The following is a 21,023-nucleotide window of genomic DNA, read 5'->3' as shown; positions in this document are numbered from 1 at the left end:
GACTTAAAAAAAGCCAGGAACTTACTTAGTAATAGAATAATGTTAACACATGTATTTAAAGACTTTGAAGTTTTTTATTCTCACCAGCTAATATAATTTTCATTTTTCTTTTAAAATGCTTAGAAAAATATTCAGTCATCCCACTATTAACTTCAATTCCTAAACAGTTAACTATATTTAATAACACATAACTCTCAAAACAGAAGGATACCACAGATCAGATCTAAGGCTATTTTAGATCTGATTTTTTTTTTTAGCATTTTGAGGATAATAGACTATAAGGTAATAGTAAAAAGACCTTCAAAATAACCCCATATAATATTACAGCCCTAGTAGAGTTACAGGAACACTTTTAGATCACTAAAGTCATAAAGACCAATTATATCTTTGTTTGCAATCATTCTTTAAATCTAAAAAAAACATTTAATGCCTCCTCCAAATTCTCATTTTCATGAATTTTAATGCATCAAGCCATGATGCAATCTGTAATTGTTTACTTGGTGAACTTCTTGTATAACGCAGTTACAAATGTCTACCATATATTTGACTAGAAAAGTAGCGTTATTGTATGTACTCTCTCATTTCATTTTCACAGTACTCTGTGAGGTATAAATGACTATTATCCCCATTGTACAGATGAGGAAGCAAAAGTCTAAAAGGGTTAAACTACTCCTGATCATAGTTCGTGGTGGTAAAACTGGATTGGAACCCACAGGGTTTAACTACAGAGCTCTATTCTTATCCACTAGGCTGTGTCATTGTCATATTAAATAGCTGAAATACTGACATATCTTGGATTTTGTAATTTAAAATGAATTAAAACTATGACTCCACTTCTATTTTATTATTTACTTATGATATAGTTTTATTACAAGATTACCTAAGAATTTTTTGTATTAGAGAGAAAAGCTAAATAATGGTATTATATGTAGTTCAAAAGTAGTACACAGTGATGGAATCACTGAGGTATTAAATTAAATAAATCTAAAGAACGTATGAGCTTTCTCTTGTTGACTATTAATGTATTTCTTTTAAGTGGTCGCTGTTCTTAAATTTAAAAATAACCCACAAATCCTGCGATGAGAACAACAGCATAGACCTTATTTTTAGAAAACTTTAAAGAAATTTAAAAGGATGACATCCGTTTAAATTAAACATAAATGAAATAAAACATTTAAAACAATGCAACATAAGTAACAATCTAAATCCTGCCAAAAAGTATATACTGTCCTCACAGAAAGTTTTGTTCTCTGTAATTAAACAGAACAGAAAAAGAATACTAGAAAATTAAAATGATACACAAAGTCTAAAGAATTTTCTTTAAGGGTAGTTGCTAGTTCCTCAGGAGGGAAATGCTACATTTTGATTTATACGTCCCTTCAAATGATTTTATGTTATCTTTCCCTGAGCCAAAATATTTTCCAAGTTGGTCCTATGTGTGCAGAGCTTCAATTTAAGCCACAGTAAAATTAAAACACTCTGGTCCCACTGACACGCTCCCAGCTACTGCTTCCACCCAAGGGAAATGTCTTCCTATGATGATGTTTCTCTGTTCACAGATGCACCCGTGGCAGCGTGTTTACAGTAAGGTCAGTGTCAAGGGAGGACAAACCCTGGATGTTACTGTACCTTCGCAGGACAGGCCATGGGAGGTGACCCCAGAAAGACTCTCTCGGCAGACGTTACAGAAAGTGGGTCGGGCATGGGAGCAGGCGTACCAGTTATGCATCCCTGAGAAATGTTCCACATTAAACTGGGCCACCTAGAAATGAGACGTTAGCACAGATTTGCAAAACAAGAGAACAGGACTACGTTTGGAATGTATACAGTTATGATTACAATTTCAAATCCACAATTTTTTTTTTTTTTTTTTTGCGGTACGCGGGCCTCTCACTGTTGTGGCCTCTCCCGTTGCAGAACACAGGCTCCGGACGCGCAGGCTCAGCGGCCATGGCTCACGGGCCCAGCCGCTCCGCGGCATGTGGGATCTTCCCGGACCGGGTCACGAACCCGTGTCCCCTGCATCGGCAGGCGCACTCTCAACCACTGCGCCACCGGGGAAGCCCTCAAATTCACAATTTTTAAAACTAAAACACTTTGCTTTAACTTAAAAAAAAAATCAGTATCAGTTAAACAAGTTGCTGAATGAATCTACACATACTTTTTTTTTTTTCGCAGAATATAGCTTTAGCGCTACGGTTCACATTTATTCTCTAAGAACACGAGATGACAGGAGAGAGGCTACCTTACCTCGTAAGTTTCTCTGGTCTGTACAGACTTCAGCGAGCTGATCCAATCCTCCATCTCTTTCCTATTCTCAGCGCAAAGCATTAGTCTTCTGAATGGAGTGATTATCTGAAAGGGATAGTACAACCTGACTGTTATTAACCAACAAAGAGAGATTACTGCAAGACCTAACAGCTTACAAGGTGGTACCATTTCTAATCTCTTGAGTCCTTACTTCCTTGATGAAGAAAGTAAGATTCTCTGTAAGGTAAATGGATTTAGTTCTCAGTGTGATACAATGTGGTCCAGGAAAGAAAAAGTCTAAGGAGACTTTTCTTCTCTTTGCCCTCATTGCTATTTACTTATCAGGCTTTCTAGTCTTTTACCCAAGGCTATGAACTCATAAGCAGAATATCCTTATTTCATGTAATATATCTTGAAAATGGATTCTAAATAGACATCAAAATAATTCATAGTAAGCTAGAATTAACCCATATTTTTCAATATGGAAATTTTGAAAAATCAAAGGAATGCAATATTAAATGATTTCATAATTGGTTTATAATAGTATCAAGACTATTCTACTTTAAATAATGTTGGGTTTACAGATCCTTTCCATGGCCTATTTTAATATGATTTATGTGATGGATTTTCTTCCCATTGTGTAGAACTCCACTGTACTACGTTTTAGTGAGAACAGGGAAGAAGAATTAGCATATAAGTCCTTTAGTTGGCTTTAAGGGATGAAAGTAATTGTGACTTTCATCTTTTTATCATGTTACCAAAGAAGGCGAATTAATTATATCAAGAATCTTAAAGCAAGAGGAATAAAACTTCATGCTGTTATAGCACCAGAAACTTCCAAGTAAGATTCTGAAATGACTTGAAAGCAGGCCCTATTTATGTGTGAATACAATATTCTGGTTGCAACCTTGAAGCTGCTAAATCTTAAGCATTTACTTCAAAGAAGAGACCATTTACTTACTTGTGAATGAAAAGCAGTATGGTACATTCCCACCTAGAACCTATTTCCAAATAATAAATTATATATTTACTTGTAGAGAAAATTAGAAAATTTCCCAGGTTAAAAGCCATTTGATCAAGTGATAATCTACATATTGCAGTAGAGACAGCAGATTTCCCAAGTTATGGAAAAGCAATAATTATCTCTAAAAAGAAAAGGAACCCTTCCCAAAAGGAGTAAACAAGCAAGCCTCAATCACTAGTGTTCATCTTAGAAAATAAGTCCATTATTCAAAGCTATAGAGCTCAGCGCAGTTGGAGCTACTCACCAGTCACTGCTTCCTCTCATCTCTCATTAGTTTAGGCTACACAATCCTTCCGTAGACTAAGGGGCCTTTAATACACTGGACAGGCACTCATGCTTAAATACAGTCGGCCAGACGTCACATGGACGTCGAGCATTAACCATTCAGCACTGGGTATTTGTTAATTGCATATGAAATGGAACAGAACCTCACTTTTGCATTTTCTTCTGTTTTCCACTACGCTCCTTGGATAAAGCTTATTAGCAATTGGTCACTCCTCTTCCTCAATAAATAGTTAATGCGAAGAGCAATGCCTCCCTCATTACTTAGGAGCCAAATGGATGCTTTATTGCTTCAAAATGTTTTTCTAGGACAGCTCATGAAATGCCGCAGAGAGGAACCATTAAATCATAATACACCCCTGGCTCTGATGACTGGCACAGCACTCCAGAAATCTCTGTGTGTCAATGGCCTGACTGAATCAATCTGATATTTATCTGAATAAATATCACCTCTAGCATGTTTTATTTAAATTTTCTGCTATACTATATGATGTAACGCTAAGGATTCCCTCTCTCTCATTAAGATCTTAGAGTGAGTGAGACATGTATTACTTAGGTAAATAAACCAGGCTTTCTATTTTATTCTTCAATTTTGTTTTTTTGTTGAATTCTAAGTAAAGCAGGATGTCTGATGGTTTTAACTATCTTTAATGCCTTTCTATTCTTTAAAAGCCATTGTGAATTCAATAAAAAGAGGGGAAAGGATAGAGAAATAGCTTCTAATTTTTCTTGTAGCTTTTGGAACTACATAAATGCCTCGACTCTAAAGGATTTCGGCAACATAAATCATGCATGTACCTCATACGCTGACGAAGTAAAACGTTTACATTTGCAATTTCTCCTTTTTTTAAAAAAATGTGTTTTAAAATAGGCAGTAATAAGTAAAGATCATGACATGTTCTTAAAATAAAAGCTAAGTTTTTAAGAGTCAAACAGAAATTATAAATAATTGTGATTTACAAGCCTTGTGATTAAGAAATCTATTATAAAGTTACATTATAAGATGTTGACACAAGGAAAGAAAATCCTTCATAAATCATGCGATGCAGAGATGTCTCGCTTTGTGGCTGCAGGGTGAAAAATAACCTCAGGGAGCAGCCTCGGCCCAACTGAAGACAAGGCTGGTTTACCAAGCAAGCCTGTAACATCTCCCAGATTGTCCCTTTCCTCTCTGGGCTAATCACTCCTCAGGCCTCCAATGCTCTGAGTCCCCTCCCCAGCTTTTACTTAAATTCTTCCTCATCGCTGACCTTTGTAGAAAAGAATATGCCAACAGTCCCATCTGCTAACTGACAGGCTCTAGCTGTATCCTCACTGAACCTCATTACGCTACAGTAGTTCCTCATCCAAATCTTTGTCAGGAAAATATCCGAGGAGCCGCAGACTCTGAAAATTATCTGGTTCTTATTCTGAAAGCCTTTTTATTATGACAAGGGAGTAGGGTGGGGAGATGGAAGGATAGAGGAGGGGGCTATTCCCAGGGAAGACTCTCTGAGCCTGATGGGGGCCAGAGCCAGGATGTTTCTAGAACTAGAGGACTCTTTAACTTTCTTGAAGGATCTGCAGTTTATCTATCCTAAAGTGTCCCCTAGCCCCTGGCCTCATCTTAACCCTTACTTTTACCCTGTCTTCCCACTACCGCAACATTCCCAACTGACTTTTTTCAGGCACATCTGAACTTACGTCAGTAATTAGTTTCTTCAAACTATAACCACCACTCCCATCTCGGGTCCTGGGAAATACACCTGTCATCCACCCCAGCATTTATTGAGTGTTTACTGCATGCCAGAGCCTGGGCATACAAACCAACCACACGGGCTTTGCCTTACCAATCTATAAGGGAGATGGGTAAGTAAACCAAGATTTGCCTGTCCGAAAAAGTACTATATAGGATGGAGTACAAAGGAAAGACATCTAAATTCGTTTTCTAAGTGCTACTTCAAATAATATACAAACTCCACAGGAATAGAGATATTGTTCTACTTTGAGAGTTACTGGCCTCTAAGGGTTAATCCAACAACACTATTATGTTGTACAAGGATGAAGAATTTCTCAGTCTGGGAAAGCATGTAAATACATAAAACAGATATAAAACAATCTGGCATTAAATGTATAAAATTCCATCAAAGAGTACCATTATAGTTAAGACTTTAAATATATAAACATGCACAGGAAAAAAAAAAACAACCAAATACCGTACTGGTTATCTTTCAGTGAAAGAATTGCAGATAATTTAAATATGATTTTTTTGGTTGGTCTATGGTTTCTAAAGTAAATAGGTAGTGTGTCAGTAACAAAAACATTCTTTAATTTTTTTACTAACAGGAGAATGGGAATTTAGAATTTAAAACTTTGCACTGTTCCAAAGCTGGAGTGTTCCAGCTTGGCTACACTTTAAAATCACATGGGAGACTTTTAAAAACCCCAACGTCCAGGCCACGCTCCACACCAATGAACTCAGAACCTATGAAGGTGGGACTCAGCTACCAGTTTTTGCTTTATTTTTTTTAACTCTCAGGTGATTCTGAAGTGCAGCCAACTTTGGGAACCTGTGTTCTAAAGATATTTTATTGCAAATTCCCAACTGGAAACCACTCATGTAACAGCACAGTGATTCAGTGCCTAAACCCTGGAGTCAGACGGACTCAGGATGAATACCAACAGCATCCCTTCTTACGTGTGTGGCTATGAACGTTTCCTTGAGCCTCAGTTTCGTATCTGCAAGAGCTCTGCTGAGTGTGGTGTGGATTTGAGAGACAACCCAAGCAAAGCCTTCAGCACAGTGTCTGTTACAAGCCAAGCCTCACTAAATATTAGCATCACAATTATTCTTAGCGTTGACAGGGATGATGTACATATTTACAGCTTTCTTCTATAAGGTATATATTTCTTGTGTAAGTGCGGTACACAGACAAAAGTAACAGGAGCTTAGGACAAACACGGAGGCATTTTGCCAACGGAATAGTCACTGACTAGCAAACCACCAAAATAGAAATAAAGATAATGACCTATGCCTTAGAAGACATTAGGAAAACATCAACAAACTCATTAAGAAGAAATGGTCTCCCCTCCCCTTCATTGCACTGCGTCTAACCTTACCAAAGCAGGAATATAACGGCAAAAGGCTTACCAAAGAGCATGAGATCCCAGTACAGCAGTGAAAGAGTTCAGAATGCCGTCTCTAGTAGGTATCATGCCTAAACTGTTCAAGATAGAGGGTTCCTCCTTTTAACTCAGATTTCTGATTCTGCAATGAAGGAAATTCTGCAACCTTCTGTGCAACTTTAAGGGTCCAACAACTTCTTCTGTTCAAAAATTCTTACTTCTAATCTAAAGTTGTTTACAACATACTGGTCACAGCCGCACCCTGGCATACTTATTGTTGTATCTTTAGTGATTAATCCTGAATAGCCCTGACTGAAATAAGGATTCATTTGCAGTGAGAAGCCTTTCTTGGAGAGCAGGACAAACAAAACGTTTAGTTGTGCTATAACAATGTTTGTTGTCTATACTTACTATAACTTAGGGGATATAATTTGACTTTTGTTAAAGCCCCATCAGGTACAAACACGTGTCTTTATAACACTAGGTTTGCTATACCTGAAATTGCCTAAAGCTCAGTCTTAATATTCCTCTTCCATCCTTCCTCATAAAGCCTATATCCATCTCTTAAATTATATATGCTCCTTTATTTTCCATTCTTCATTTTTGGAATGAAGTAATTCACTTTAACAGCTTAAATGTGCCAAACTGCAGCGTAGCCATACATCTTATGTATTTTGAGAGCGGAGACACTTCAAAGAGTAAACAGGGATCACTACATCCAAGGGCATAGGTCTTTAATGATGTGTTTGTACCTGAATCAAGACAAGAGTTTTTTCAAAACATAGCCAACCACGCTCCAAATTAGATTTGGTGAATCAAAATCTTATTTTGGGGGGAGACGTGGATAATTTCAGATGTAAATGACTGTATATTGGCAAAGTTATACAGGTAATTCTGGTGCACACCCATTTATCAACCACGAAGGGTAGGTAACAGAAGCATCCAACTTTCCCATTAGTCAAAGCAGGATCTGGTCTAAAATAATGTAAAGAAAGTGCTCTTAATCTTTATGGGCCCCTATCTCCCTTTTCTGCACCCTTCTGCTCCCAAATTTCCAGTGTCTCATCTGCCCCTAGTAATATTTCTTTGTGTGGGACCCATCTGTAATAGCCTCCCACCTATAGCACCCCACGTGATATAACAGAGTTTACAAAGTGGTGATCTCCGAGGTTTTTGTGGCCATTTCTGTTGAACCATGAAGTGCTGTGTTGTAAAACAACAAGTTAATATCCATCACATTAGACAGGTTCTTTGCTCATCACAGCACAAGCAGCTTAAATCTATTTTCTTCAGCTGGCCACTCCACACACGTAACGGTCCATGGAGGCATCTGAATTTGCAAATCCTATACAAACTCCCATGACTCCTTTGCCTTCTAGGGTCAGTGCTTCCCTATTTTATTACAGTCGCCTCAAGCCCCATCGGTTTTCTCAGGTGACAACTACTGATCTAAAGAGTAATTTTTTCTGAGGTGTTAATAGATGATAAAGGTTTATTTTCTCCTAAGGGTGCCTGAATTTTAACAGGAGACTAATAAAAGTACAGAAGGTCACGACGAATGTATTTCTGGCATCAAGACCAAAGAAAGTGCCACAGGTATTTTCAACAGATAGTGTAATTTAAATCAGATAGTATAATTAAAATAACAGAATTTTAGATTAGGAAGAGACTTTCTCATACTGATGCAATACCATAAACATTATTCATTTTATAGCTGTAAACGCTGTGGAGTCTGCATTAAGTGCTCACGATGAAAGAGACTTAGGTTCCGTGAAATCCTGGAACCCAAATTTCACAACATCTAAAATAATGTAAAATAACTTATAAAGATGTAATGGACTAATGGTAAGACCGAGATCAACAGGTAATTCACATACACGTGAGAACCTATTGATCTACAGCTGGAATTTATAAAGAAATTTGGCTCTGCAGGTAGCACACTACGTAAATATCAATAGGATGCTAATTCATATTGCTTGGTAGTTGAACTAAGGTCTTCCCTACTCTCTTTCAGAATGATCTAAAAATCTTTTCATATGCCTGTTTAGGACCATGCTTAGATTTATAAACAAACACACACAGACCCTTTACGGAGAGTATGTAAAGAGTCAAAAAGGATATCTGAAAATCATTCTACACTTTGGTTTTTGGCTGAGTGATCATCCTCCCAGCTCATGAGTCCTTTCAGCTGAATAACAACTTACTGATCTTAGTGGGCATTCCTGGAATGTAGAGTAGGACATATCAAACGTCCCCATAGGCTCTCATAATAAAGGGGGAGGCATTAGTCATGATCTTGAGGAAACCTGTCTCAAAGCTGCTTATTATCCTGTCTAAGAAGAAGGTAGAGATCATCTGGATATGATATTAATTTCAAAAATCAAACCACAACAATAATTACCTATACATTGATATAAATATTTGAGAATTCTGTAGCATAGATATGAAACGTTACTCCCTTGGGGCAAGATTCTATGAAAACATGCAAGTATTGAAAAAATAAATTCTAACGGAAATTTGTTTGTAAGTACGTAAGACATTTATTCTGAAAAATCTACTAATTATAGGAAGGGAAAGACTCCTGAATGAGAGCAGAACATCTTTGCTAGGAATATGTGTCTTCTTATCTACAAGAACACTTGACTACAGACTTACGGCAAAAAGGCAGTAACTCATTGATTCTTCAATCATCTCTGTAAATTAAGTATGGTGTTAATTTTGTTACAACATATTGAAGTGAAAAAAAAATCTAGAAGCTCAATGAGTTGTCCACAATTACTTAATCCACTTCCTACATGAGGAGTTTAAAAAGTGTTACAGCAAATTAAAAAAAAAAAAAGATTACTCCTTCACTGTAAAATACTGAATTGAGTAACTATGGTCAACTCAGTAAATCTCTTTCACAGCTTCTCAATACCTAGGCTTTGTTTGAGAAGAAAGATGGAAAAGAGGTAGAGCTAAAACCGGCAACCATATTTTGAGGGATGCCTACTGAAGAATGAGGGGCCACTACAATGATGCGAAAGATCTGCATTAAAACACTTCAGATAAAATAGGGAAGAGAGAATAGATGAAGCAAGTGTGGCAACATCTAGATAATAGTAAGAGCTGGGCAGTGGGCATGTGAGGGTTCATCACAGTTATCCTGAGTCTGTGTATATTTGAAATTTTTCACAATTAAAAAAAAAAATGTACCAAATGTTTGGGAACCCCGAGCAAAACCCTTCAAGGAACTAAGAAGATGAGGGACGTGGGTGTCTTAAGTCTCAGCTTGTAGGCCATACCCACCAGGACCCAAGCCTCTGACCTCCTACCTCTTTCTCCCATAGCAAACTCAAATTAGATGAGTAACGTGGTTCCCTTTCTCAAGTGACCTAAGATGTCCACAGGAGCTAGTGAAGTAAGACTTCTGATCACTGACTGAGATGGGGTGGAAGTAAGCTGCAGAGAGCTGTGCGAATTTTACTTCCATCTAATTCTGGAGTTTCAGTGACTCTGCTTAAGATTAGTTCTGTAGATCATAAAACTTGACTAAGGAATCATGGCTTCACAACAATGTCATTTTCTGTGTTAATTTGATTTTCCTCAAGCATAAATAAAACATAAATTCTGGTACCTGTTTCCATGAAAAAAGGAACCACAGATGTCAATACTATCAGTACCAATATTCTCAGTATTTCCACAGGATCTCACTTTCTAAAAAGCAAAGCTACCCTTTACTTGAATTTAAAAATATAAAATACTCTAAAATCAAAATTTTATTGAAAAGCATTTAATGAAATGTTAACACAATAAAACAGAGACGCGTAAGGTGGCAGAACCAAAATATTTTTCAAATGAGCAACTGAACTCAGCATTATATAATTTATACAGTCTTAGAATCCTTACAAAAACTGTAAAAGAAAGCAGCCTATTTAACATCTTTATGGGAATATCTTGTCTTTAAGGCTTTGTTTCATAGTAATGGTCCTAACCGTCACTTCCCAGAAGCATCTGGTTCACTAGAGAGCCAAAGGTAGAAGGACATAGTGAAATCTTACAGGGTAGAGACGACAGTCCCTTTGAGGTTGTGCTCTTCTCCCTGCTCTCCCTGGAAAAAGAGACAAGGCGAAGGCTTCAGGGAGTCTACCAGGAAAGGCTATAAGTGTTACCTGCTGGAGTATGCTACTGTATCATTTACATAGATGAATTACTTGTACAATGACAAACCACTGCTTCTTTGAAGACTAATAAATTTTGGATCCAAGTCAGTACTAAAAGTCTCTTAGAATTCAAATGAACTATAATTATTAACGTTAGTCAATCCCTGTTGTATTAGTTTCCTATTGTTGCCATAACAAAGTATTCTCATACAGTTCTAGTAGTCAGAAGTTTAAAATCAAAGGTGTCATCCCTTCTGGAAATGGTAGGGGAGAATCTATGTCCTTGTTTTTTCAGTTTCTAGAGGTTGCCTGCATTCCTTGGCTTGCGGTGCCTTCCTTGCATCATTCCAACCTTCTGCTTCCACAGTCTCATCTTCTCTGACTCTGATTCCTCTTGTCTCCCTCTTATAAGGACCCCTGTGATTACACTGGGCCCACTCCAGTAACCAGGATAATCTCATCTCAAGATCCGTAACATAATCACAGCCACAGAGTCCCTTTTGCCATATAAAGGGGTGTTCACAGGTTACAGAAATTAGGATGTAAACACCTTTAGGGTTCATTATTCAGCTTACCACACCCACAAAGTAAATATAATACATAGTCATAACTTTTGATATTGCAATAATGAACTGGTAAATCAATGACACCTCTACTGTATTTTCTTATTATAGTCACAATTTTAATTAATATCCATGGATGCAAACAACTTTTCTTCAAAGGAATTAATAATTAAGTTCCTTAAAAATAGGAGGCTCTCATGTTGATAAATAAACAGAAGTATTACTCCTGCAGCATCCTACATTTTCAGAGTGCCTTGCTGTCAATATGGTCACGTACATTATCTCAGTTAATCATCCATGTATATAGCTGGCCTACGTGATAGATAAAAAGAAATTTAACTTGTTTAAAATCACAAACTCGTTAAATAGGAGAGCCAGAGTTTACAGTCAGAACTTCCGGCTTCATATCATAACCTCTTTCCTTGTTAAACCAGACAAGTAGAGCTTGTTTCTCAGCTGCCTTTACGTGCACCATACAACCCTGCTGAAAGTGAAATCTCTTGTGCTATAATTTGACCTACCCAACTCTAAGAAACCAAGTGTCATCAAAACAATTATGTCGATTGCAAACAAAAGGGTTAGGATAAAGCAAGTTTCAGACTAGCAATAACAAAATAATATTTCCTGTAAATAATTAAGCTACAGCTTCATTTAACTATATAATAGTATTTATAACTAAAATATCACTTAAAATACACCTAGCTCACCAAACTTGGTTTAAAATAAGATCTAAAAATTACTGATCAGCATTCTAAGAGGAGACCAAAATCAAGTAATACTTACACTGCCAATAAAAAGCAAGCCTATTTCACTACTACCAAAGGGAATTAAAGGAATTCAGAACTGAAAGCCAGGCCACACAAATCAGCTACTAATTCTGTGTAGTTTGCTTAGTGTTTGCAAGTTTGCAAGCTCCCCATGAGTCCAACACCCAAGTGTTTGAAAATCAGAGCTGACTAATAACCTGATAAGCTTATCTAAGGTCTCCACTTTCACTCTCCACCGCAAGGTGCTATTCTCCCCTTTACAGCACTTTTCTCCACTTAGATAATAACATCTGATTATTTTCTGACTCCATCCACTTCATGTCTGTTGCACAAATGTATTCTAAAAGTCAAACACACACACAAAACATAAATAAATAATAATAAATACAAGTCAAACACAAGTGTAGCACAGAGCACATTAATGTCTTAAGCAATGGGCAAAGATAATGGGTTAGATGAGCTATAACATTACGAGAAAAGTGCTGAAGGTTACCTACGGTGCTAGTTTAAAAACTTACACTCTCTATTTGAATCCATCCATCCAACTACTCATTCAGTCACTAGGAAATGTAAAGAGTGCCTATTATATGCCGAGCAATATTGCAGCCCTGGAAATACTCTGTCCTTTCACTCAAGGAGCTCATGGTACAATGGGGAACACAGATATGTAATTTCAATATAGTCAGTTCCTGTCATCTTCCAAACCACTTGGCCTGACTTAAAAGATCCTTCAAGATCTGGACCCTTATCTATGCTCTCAGCACCCAGGGTGCAACTAGAATACAGTGAAAGGGCAGCTAACCAAAACTGAAGGATCAGGGAAAGCTTTGTGGGAGATGACACTCAAGCATTTAAGGACGAATGTCAAGTAAGATTTCGGAGGGGATGGGGAGGAAGCCAGAGAAGGGGAAAGGAGGAGGGGATATTGCAAATGAAGGGACACACAAACACACAGATGAAGAAAGGTCAAGGTAAGGAATGGTGTTTTAAGTAGTGTGATATGACAATCACAGGTTGCAGAACAAAGAGAAACCAGAGAGGCAGTTACGAAAAACCTTTTAATCACACTCAGGAGTCTGGATTTGATCTTCAAAGTGACAGAGCACTATGAGAGGACTGTAAGCAGGAAAGAGACACAAAATACTTTATTTTAGAAAGAAAACTCTAGCAGCAATGGGGTGGGTCAGCTGGGTAGTCAAGAGGCAGGGGAGAAGACTTACGAAACTGTGGGAAAGGCAAGACAGGACAAGAGTTCAGGGTGGCGATGGGGCTGCTGTGGAGAGAAGCCGTCTATGAAGACTGGAGCCAACAGCAGAGATGATTAAGGGTTTAATAGCGTTTTCAGAGGCAGCATTAACGGGCCTTGGTGACTGGCTGTGAGAGATAATGAGGGAGCAGTTTAGATGATTCCAGTTTTCACATTTAGAATGAAAATCAGTTTAAAGCCCAAAATACTATTTATGGAGTAATTATAACAGGCCAGGACCTGTGTGTGCTAAAATATATCATATCATATATCATAGCATACCATATCACATCATATATCATATCGTACCATATCAAATTTCATCCACACAACTCAAAAAGTAGCATCCATTTTACATCTGAGGAACCTAAGGCTCAGAGAGGTTTGTAACTTGTCCAAGGTCACAAAGCACACGTAGAATTTGAAACTATATTGTGTCTGCTTTCCTAGCCATCTACTAGAGAATGAAAGAATAGCAAAGAATTTACTGGCATTATCCTAAAAGGACAGACGGAACAGGCTGTACAAGCTACTCACTTTTTCTCCCCTTAAAAGATAATCAGTGATACTACAGTTATATCTCAATCCTATATATACTTGTACATTCTTTAAAGATGAACAAGAAAAGGTACTGGTAAAATAATAATAATAAATTTAATTTACTAATATAGACAGGTTTCTGCAAAGCAGACGCCTTTGGAGAACAAAATTTTGACAAGATTAGATAATCATACGTAGCACTGTATCTGAAGTATTGCACTGTCCATGGGAAACTGAAAGGTTTTTCTGTTTGCTCAGTATTAATTTTAATAACAAGGAGCACAGTGATTTCAGAAATTCTTTACGGAGGCTGTTAACACACACTTCCCCCGTAAACTAGCAGTGACTGTGTGTTAATGGACACAGTAAAAGTTTTACCACTCATCTAATATTTTTCGGCTGCACCAGCAGCTGGAATGACGCATTGGCCCCATTCCCTTGGCGCCGCTCCTTTGGTTTGTAACCACACATTGCTCTGTACAGAACACATATGCGATGGGAACTGTCAAAACAAAATAACCCTCTTGTTTGTACTGGTCACTACAACACTAAAACATGTCTAAAATCTAAAATTTCCATTACACCATAATCATACTTAAGGAATAGGGAAGATGTTTGAATATGTTGGAAATGTAAAAAGAGCCAGGAAAACGATACTTTAAAAAGTACTTTAAATCGTTTTAATAGTCTTTAAAGCATCTCCATCAATCACCTCCTAGACATCACCAGGATATCTTACCATCATTTTAAATTCTCAGTGTCCGATTCACAATGTCTTCTTTTCAGGCCCCACAGACCTGCTTGTATTCTTGTTTTCAACCCTTAATTAAAGGCATCATTTACATACCGACCCCCACAAATTCAACAACCCTACGTTAGTTTGCTCCTCTCCCTTCTCCCTTCCCTTTGGCCGTAGTTCTCCTGACTTTCCCAAAACAACTCTCATCCATCCCTCCCTTCACTCCTATTACAGGTGCTCTGATATGTACCCTTATCATGGTTTCCTTGACACTGCAACAATGTCCAACTTGGGTTTCCTACTAGATCCATCACTCTTGTCAAATGCATCTGCTAGGAAGCTGTCAGAAAGGGCTCCCATGTAGCATCTAAAATTTTTTGGAATAAGTAATTTGTGATACAAAAAATATTTCACGGCTTCCCTGGTGGCGCAGTGATTGAGAGTCCGCCTGCCGATGCAGAGGACACAGGTTCGTACCCCGGTCTGGGAAGATCCCACATGCCGCGGAGCGTCTGGGCCCATAAGCCATGGCCGCTGAGCCTGCGCGTCCGGAGCCTGTGCTCCACAACGGGAGAGGCCACAGCAGTGAGAGGCCCGCGTACCGCAAAAAAAAAAAAAAAAAAAAATTCAAAATATATTTAGAAGGAAAAGTACCTCTCCCTTTACGAGCGTGTCCCCAGCTACCAAGTTTCCTTGCTGAAGGCAAATATCTGTAAGCTTCTGTTACCCCTCCAGAGACATTCTTTGCATTTACAACACATATGTGGTCTTTTGAGGTTTAAATGCATGCGTGTATGCACACACACAGAATGACATTTTATACATGCATGCTGTCTCACATCTGGCTTTCCCACTGAATAAAACTTGGAGTTTGGTGTGTATTGTTACATAGAGAGCTGATTCATTCTTTTTCATGGTTGCATAACATTCTACCGTGTGATATATTTCATCATTCATTTCAACCAGTCTCTAATTTGCGCGTTTGGATTGTCTCCAATCTTTCCCTATTACAATGTGCAATAAGTATCCTCGTATGTATGTCTTTGCACACATAATTGGTACATTTCATCACCTCTGCTAATTCTGGATGATGTGGGCAGTAAAGGTATTGATGAATCTAAAAGACTTGAAAAAACTTTCTTTACAATCTACCCCATAAAGTATGTATCTTTTTTTTTTTTTTTGCTGTACGCGGGACTCTCAATGTTGTGGCCTCTCCCATTGCGCAGCACAGGCTCCGGACGCGCAGGCTCAGCGGCCATGGCTCACGGGCCCAGCCGCTCCGCGGCGTGTGGGATCTTCCCGGACTGGGGCATGAACCCGTGTCCCCTGCATCGGCAGGCGGACTCTCAACCACTGCGCCACCAGGGAAGCCCTAAAGTATGTATCTTGATCGTATTGCGTTAAGGCCCAAGTTAACATTTTTTTCAGCAGTCATTTTGGGTAGTCATGTCAGTACTTGCTGGTGGGCATGCTCCTACCCATCCTGAAAAGGAACATGCAACCTAGAACATCGTCACAGGAACAACACTTCACCTGTACGAAAACAAAACAAAACAAAACACTCTGATTTTTACAAAGGTTTCTAAAGGGAGAAGGATTTGCTGCTTTGTCCTGACAGCCTTTCTTATATTATGAGCCTAACAAATAGGGAAGTTCTAATTGAGCAGCTATGAAAAATTCATTATTGTTGGCATCTTTCACTGATGGAACTCTGAAAGAGAAAATGGCCATTTGTGCAGAAACCAGACCACAGAGGCCGAACATTCAACGCTCATAAACATGAGATCCATAGAACATACATCCATACAATGTAGAGAATACTGTGACTCTTCCCACTTGAAATATTAGCAGCAGGCCCATAGGACTTCTGGTTACTATCCCAGTAACTACCCACCATCAGACATTCATACTGTAGAGGGTTGTGCTAGATTATTACAAAGCATTAGTGAAGTGTGTAAAAGCATCCCATTTGCAGGGACAAGATACCCTACCAACTGATCCAGACAGACCATGTCATTAGGTGATGTCCGGTGTCTGGATCAATGGAAGACATAACTCAACCTTGCTGGAAGGGGCCCAATTAAGCGCTGATGTCAAGGGCCAGGTTATCCTATGGCCACAGCCTCTACTCTAAGATGCCAGCTCTGTTTAATAGCGTCTTGATAATAATCTGTTTCTCTCCAAGATTTAAAGACCATCTTCTGCCTTGAGTCCCATAGCGGGGGGCAACTTATAAGAAACTTCTGAAAGTATCCTAAGACAGCTGTCCGATCTTTCATAAACCCTGATCAGCTAACACAGCCTGAGTGTCAGGACTGTCCAAAAGCCTTCACATCTGCTACCAGCAAGTCTCATCCTGTGACAACGAGAAAAACTAAAAAGGAACAATATCTCCAGCCGGAGAGCAATCCACCTGCGCGTTGTCAATAGGAAGGTCTTGCTTCTGATGCCCCCTGTCTGTTGCTCACTAGATTGTAATCTGTCTTCCAGGAGTAAAAACCTATCTTTGCCTGCATGCATTGAGATTTGATCTTGGCAAAGTTTAAACTGGGTCCATAGAAACGTTTAAGGCAGAAACTACTGAACTGAAAAATGTCTCCTTTAAACACTTTTTTGTTGGAAATTAAATTCTTACCAGAGACCTGTCACAATGCAGAGAGCAATCAAAACTGCTAATCCAGGCTTCCCTTGTGGCGCAGTGGTTGGGAGTCCGCCTGCCGATACAGGGGACGCGGGTTCGTGCCCCGGTCCGGGAAGATCCCACATGCCGCGGAGCGGCTGGGCCCGTGACCCGTGGCCGCTGAGCCTGCGCGTCCGGAGCCTGTGCTCCACAACGGGAGAGGCCACAATGGTGAGAGGCCCGCGTACCGCAAAAAGAAAAAAAAAAAAGTGCCCTTTAATGTCAATCAATGCCATTTTCCGGATCTTTTTTAATAATATTAGTTACCTGCCTCTGTGAGGTCTTTATCAACCTTTCTATTTAACACGTAGTGCCCACAATAAAATACAGTGCTCTAAATTTGTAGTACAACCAGCAAGTGCTTGTGATACATCTAGTAACACAACATAAGACTCTATGATTGGGCTTCCCTGGTGGCACAGTGGTTAAGAATCTGCCTGCCAAAGCAGGAGACACAGGTTAGAGCCCTGGTCCGGGAAGATCCCACATGCCGAGGAGCAACTAAGCCTGTGCGCCACAACTACTGAGCCTGTGCTCTAGAGCCCGTGAGCCACAACTACTGAGCCCACGTGCTACAACTACTGAAGCCCGCACGCCTAGAGCCCGTGCTCCACAGCAAGAGAAGCCACCGCAGTGAGAAGACTGTGCACCACAACGAAGAGTAGCCTCCACTCGCTGCAACTAGAGAAAGCCCGCACGCAGCAATGAAGACCCAATGCAGCCACAAATAAATAAATAAAATTTTTTAAAAAGACTCTGTGATTGACTTGGAGGAGAAAAGACAACTGAACGTGTCAAAAGCAACCACAGGAATACTATCTGAATCATACGCATTTACAACTCCACAATAAAGAGGCAGGATAGCAGAGCAGTCAAGAGTACAGACTGAGGCCATATAACCCAGATGGGTTCAGATTCTAGCTATTTATATGTATCGGATGTTAACCTCTCTGTTTCAGATTTCTCCCCTATAAAATGGGAAGCATAATAGAACCTACCTTATAAGACTGATATAAAAAAGTGAATGAGTGATCAGACATAAAGCAGTTATAAGAGGTACAGAGTAGACTAAATATTATCAAATAAAATAGGCAACTTATTTATCTAAGTGATTATGTATTAACATGTTTATCTAAATGCCTGTTTTGCAATGTGCATTCACAAATGATATAAAAAGAAAATAACTTTTCATTATTCCCATGTATCTAAAGATTGAGTTATTAATGGATAAAAGTAAACTGACACTTCCTTAGGTTCAAAGGATGTGATCTCTCTCTTAAGAGAGAAGATGAAGTGAATTATATTAACAGAGAGGAAGCTAAGAGGAAAACAGAATAAACAGAAAGTAAACATGAAAGAAACAAGTTCTTAACATTTTCCCCTTCCATGAAAACACAGTCTGCTCATTTCGACTACACTATGAAGGCATACTTTTCAGCACTTTATGTGCAGTAAGAGTATTCTCTGTATTGGTGTGTTTTTATGTCTACTTTTAAAAACCTCATCAGAAGAGTCATCATCTAATGCTCATCAACTTCCGGTCATGTCTACCTTGGCAAGTGACCCCTGAACTAAAATGACTCTGTTTCAGTGCTTATTTAGTTCTAAAAATACATGCTGCCACACAGCATCTGTTTCCATACAACTAAGCCAGCATGGATATGAAGTAACCATGGGACTTCAAACACACTTGTAGATCACTCACTAACAATGCTAAGGGTGGTTAAATAACCAAAATAAATTACCTCTGTATTTCTTTCTAGTTCAAAAAAAAAAGCTCTCTTTATAAACCTTCCTAAGAAGTTTTACCAATGTTGATACAATTTCTTTAAAAATGATGACTCATTTATTTAAGAGAGTCAGGTACCAAAATGTTCACTGCAGCTCTATTTACAATAGCCCGGAGATGGAAACAACCTAAGTGCCCATCATCAGATGAATGGATAAAGAAGATGTGGCACATATATATACAATGGAATATTACTCAGCCTTAAAAAGAAACGAAATTGAGCTATTTGTAATGAGATGGATAGACCTAGAGTCTGTCATACAGAGTGAAGTAAGTCAGAAAGAAAAAGACAAATACCGTATGCTAACACATATATATGGAATTTAAGAAAAAAAAAATGTCATGAAGAACCTAGGGGTAAGACAGGAATAAAGACGCAGACCTACTGGAGAACGGACTTGAGGATATGGGGAGGGGGAAGGGTGAGCTTTGACAGGGCGAGAGAGAGTCATGGACATATACACACTAACAAACGTAGTAAGGTAGATAGCTGCGGGGAAGCAGCCGCAAGGCACAGGGATATTAGCTCGGTGCTTTGTGACAGCCTGGAGGGGTGGGATAGGGAGAGTGGGAGGGAGGGAGACGCAAGAGGGAAGACATATGGGAACATACGTATATGTATAACTGATTCACTTTGTTATACAGCAGAAACTAACACACCATTGTAAAGCAATTATACCCCAATAAAGATGTTAAAAAAAAATGATGACTCATTTATTTAAGGTTTAGCCCGAACTTCATTAAAATTTAAAGAAAACAGTCATTTGAACAGTACACTTTGAAAGCCTAATGTATACCACATCATTGTGATGGCTTTCAAATCATTAAAAAGCTCTTCTTTAGCAAATAACATTTACCTAACAAGGAACAACTGTATTCCATTTGTTACAAAATGGTTGCTTTTCCCAACAATCCTTATTAATATTAGATAAAAGTGGAAATAAATCTTCACTACACCTCTGAGAAATAGGCAGCATGGAATGTTTTCTCAAGATAAAGTTCATCCATATTCTCTTTCAAAATTCCCAAACTTTTAAAAGTTGGCAATACTGTCACTTGTGAAGGGAATCAAGAGATAAGTTTGTGATAACAGTTGCCACCAACATGCATCAAACTGTACGTGCTCATCACTGTGCTAGGTATTTTGGTGCGTTAGCACATTTCATTTAATCCTCAGAACCTATGAGGCAGATACCGTTACTACCCTCAATTAAAGTTAAGGACACTGAGATTTATAGCAGTTAACTAATTTGTCTAGGGTCACCTAACTAGACACGGCCAAGCCATGACCCAAACGCCGGCTGTTTGACTTCAGTCTTAAGCTCTGCAATTGGAAAAATAAAAAACAAGCTGGGGATAGACATGCCATGATTAGTGAGAAAGAGACAAAGAGAGCTGTGGGTGTGAGAAGAAAGAGAACAGAGGCAAAGACTCCAGACGGAAAGAATACTGTGCAATAGGAAAGAGCCCTGAGTTAAACAGGAGATCTGCAATCCCCTCCCTGGGGGGCAACAGTATGACCAAAGAGAAATCAATTCGCTCTAGTTTAATATAAGAAGAGCACATTCACATACAGCACAGAGGTATGTTAAAGATAAAAAGGTTAAAGTGAAAATAAAACTCCAAAACACCATGCAAATATCAATAAAATAAAAAAGAAAACAATTAAAAACGGACAAAAAAAATTAAGTATGGGGCTTCCCTGGTGGCGCAGTGGTTGAGCGTCCACCTGCCGATGCAGGGGACGCGGGTTCGTGCCCCGGTCCGGGAGGATCCCGCGTGCCGCGGAGCGGCTGGGCCCGTGAGCCGTGGCCGCTGAGCCTGCGCGTCCGGGGCCTGTGCTCCGCGGCGGGAGAGGCCACAGCAGTGAGAGGCCCGTGTACCGCAAAAAAA

At 39.0% G+C, this 21,023-nt stretch overlaps 1 protein-coding gene across 3 annotated transcripts in view; it reads right to left on the bottom strand.

Annotated features, from left to right (window-relative positions):
- The window catches only part of DGKH (diacylglycerol kinase eta), a 164,362-nt gene that overhangs the window by 67,660 nt on the left and 75,679 nt on the right, over positions 1-21,023 (bottom strand). For 2 of the 3 annotated variants that reach the window (XM_024755605.1, XM_024755604.1), the window contains exons 4-5: positions 2,251-2,355; positions 1,630-1,762 (exon numbers count right to left, since the gene is read on the bottom strand). In XM_024755605.1, the coding sequence (XP_024611373.1) occupies positions 1,630-1,762; positions 2,251-2,355 (238 nt within the window). Of the gene's footprint in view, positions 1-1,629; positions 1,763-2,250; positions 2,356-21,023 lie in introns of those variants that run through there. The other variant, XM_024755606.1, reaches the window with a different exon arrangement.

Source organism: Neophocaena asiaeorientalis, unplaced genomic scaffold, assembly GCF_003031525.2.
Source record: "Neophocaena asiaeorientalis asiaeorientalis breed wild unplaced genomic scaffold, Neophocaena_asiaeorientalis_V1.1 scaffold59, whole genome shotgun sequence".
Taxonomy (NCBI): Eukaryota; Metazoa; Chordata; class Mammalia; order Artiodactyla; family Phocoenidae; genus Neophocaena; species Neophocaena asiaeorientalis.
The sequence above is the reverse complement of the archived record's forward strand: the minus strand, read 5'-3'. Positions and strand labels throughout refer to the sequence as shown.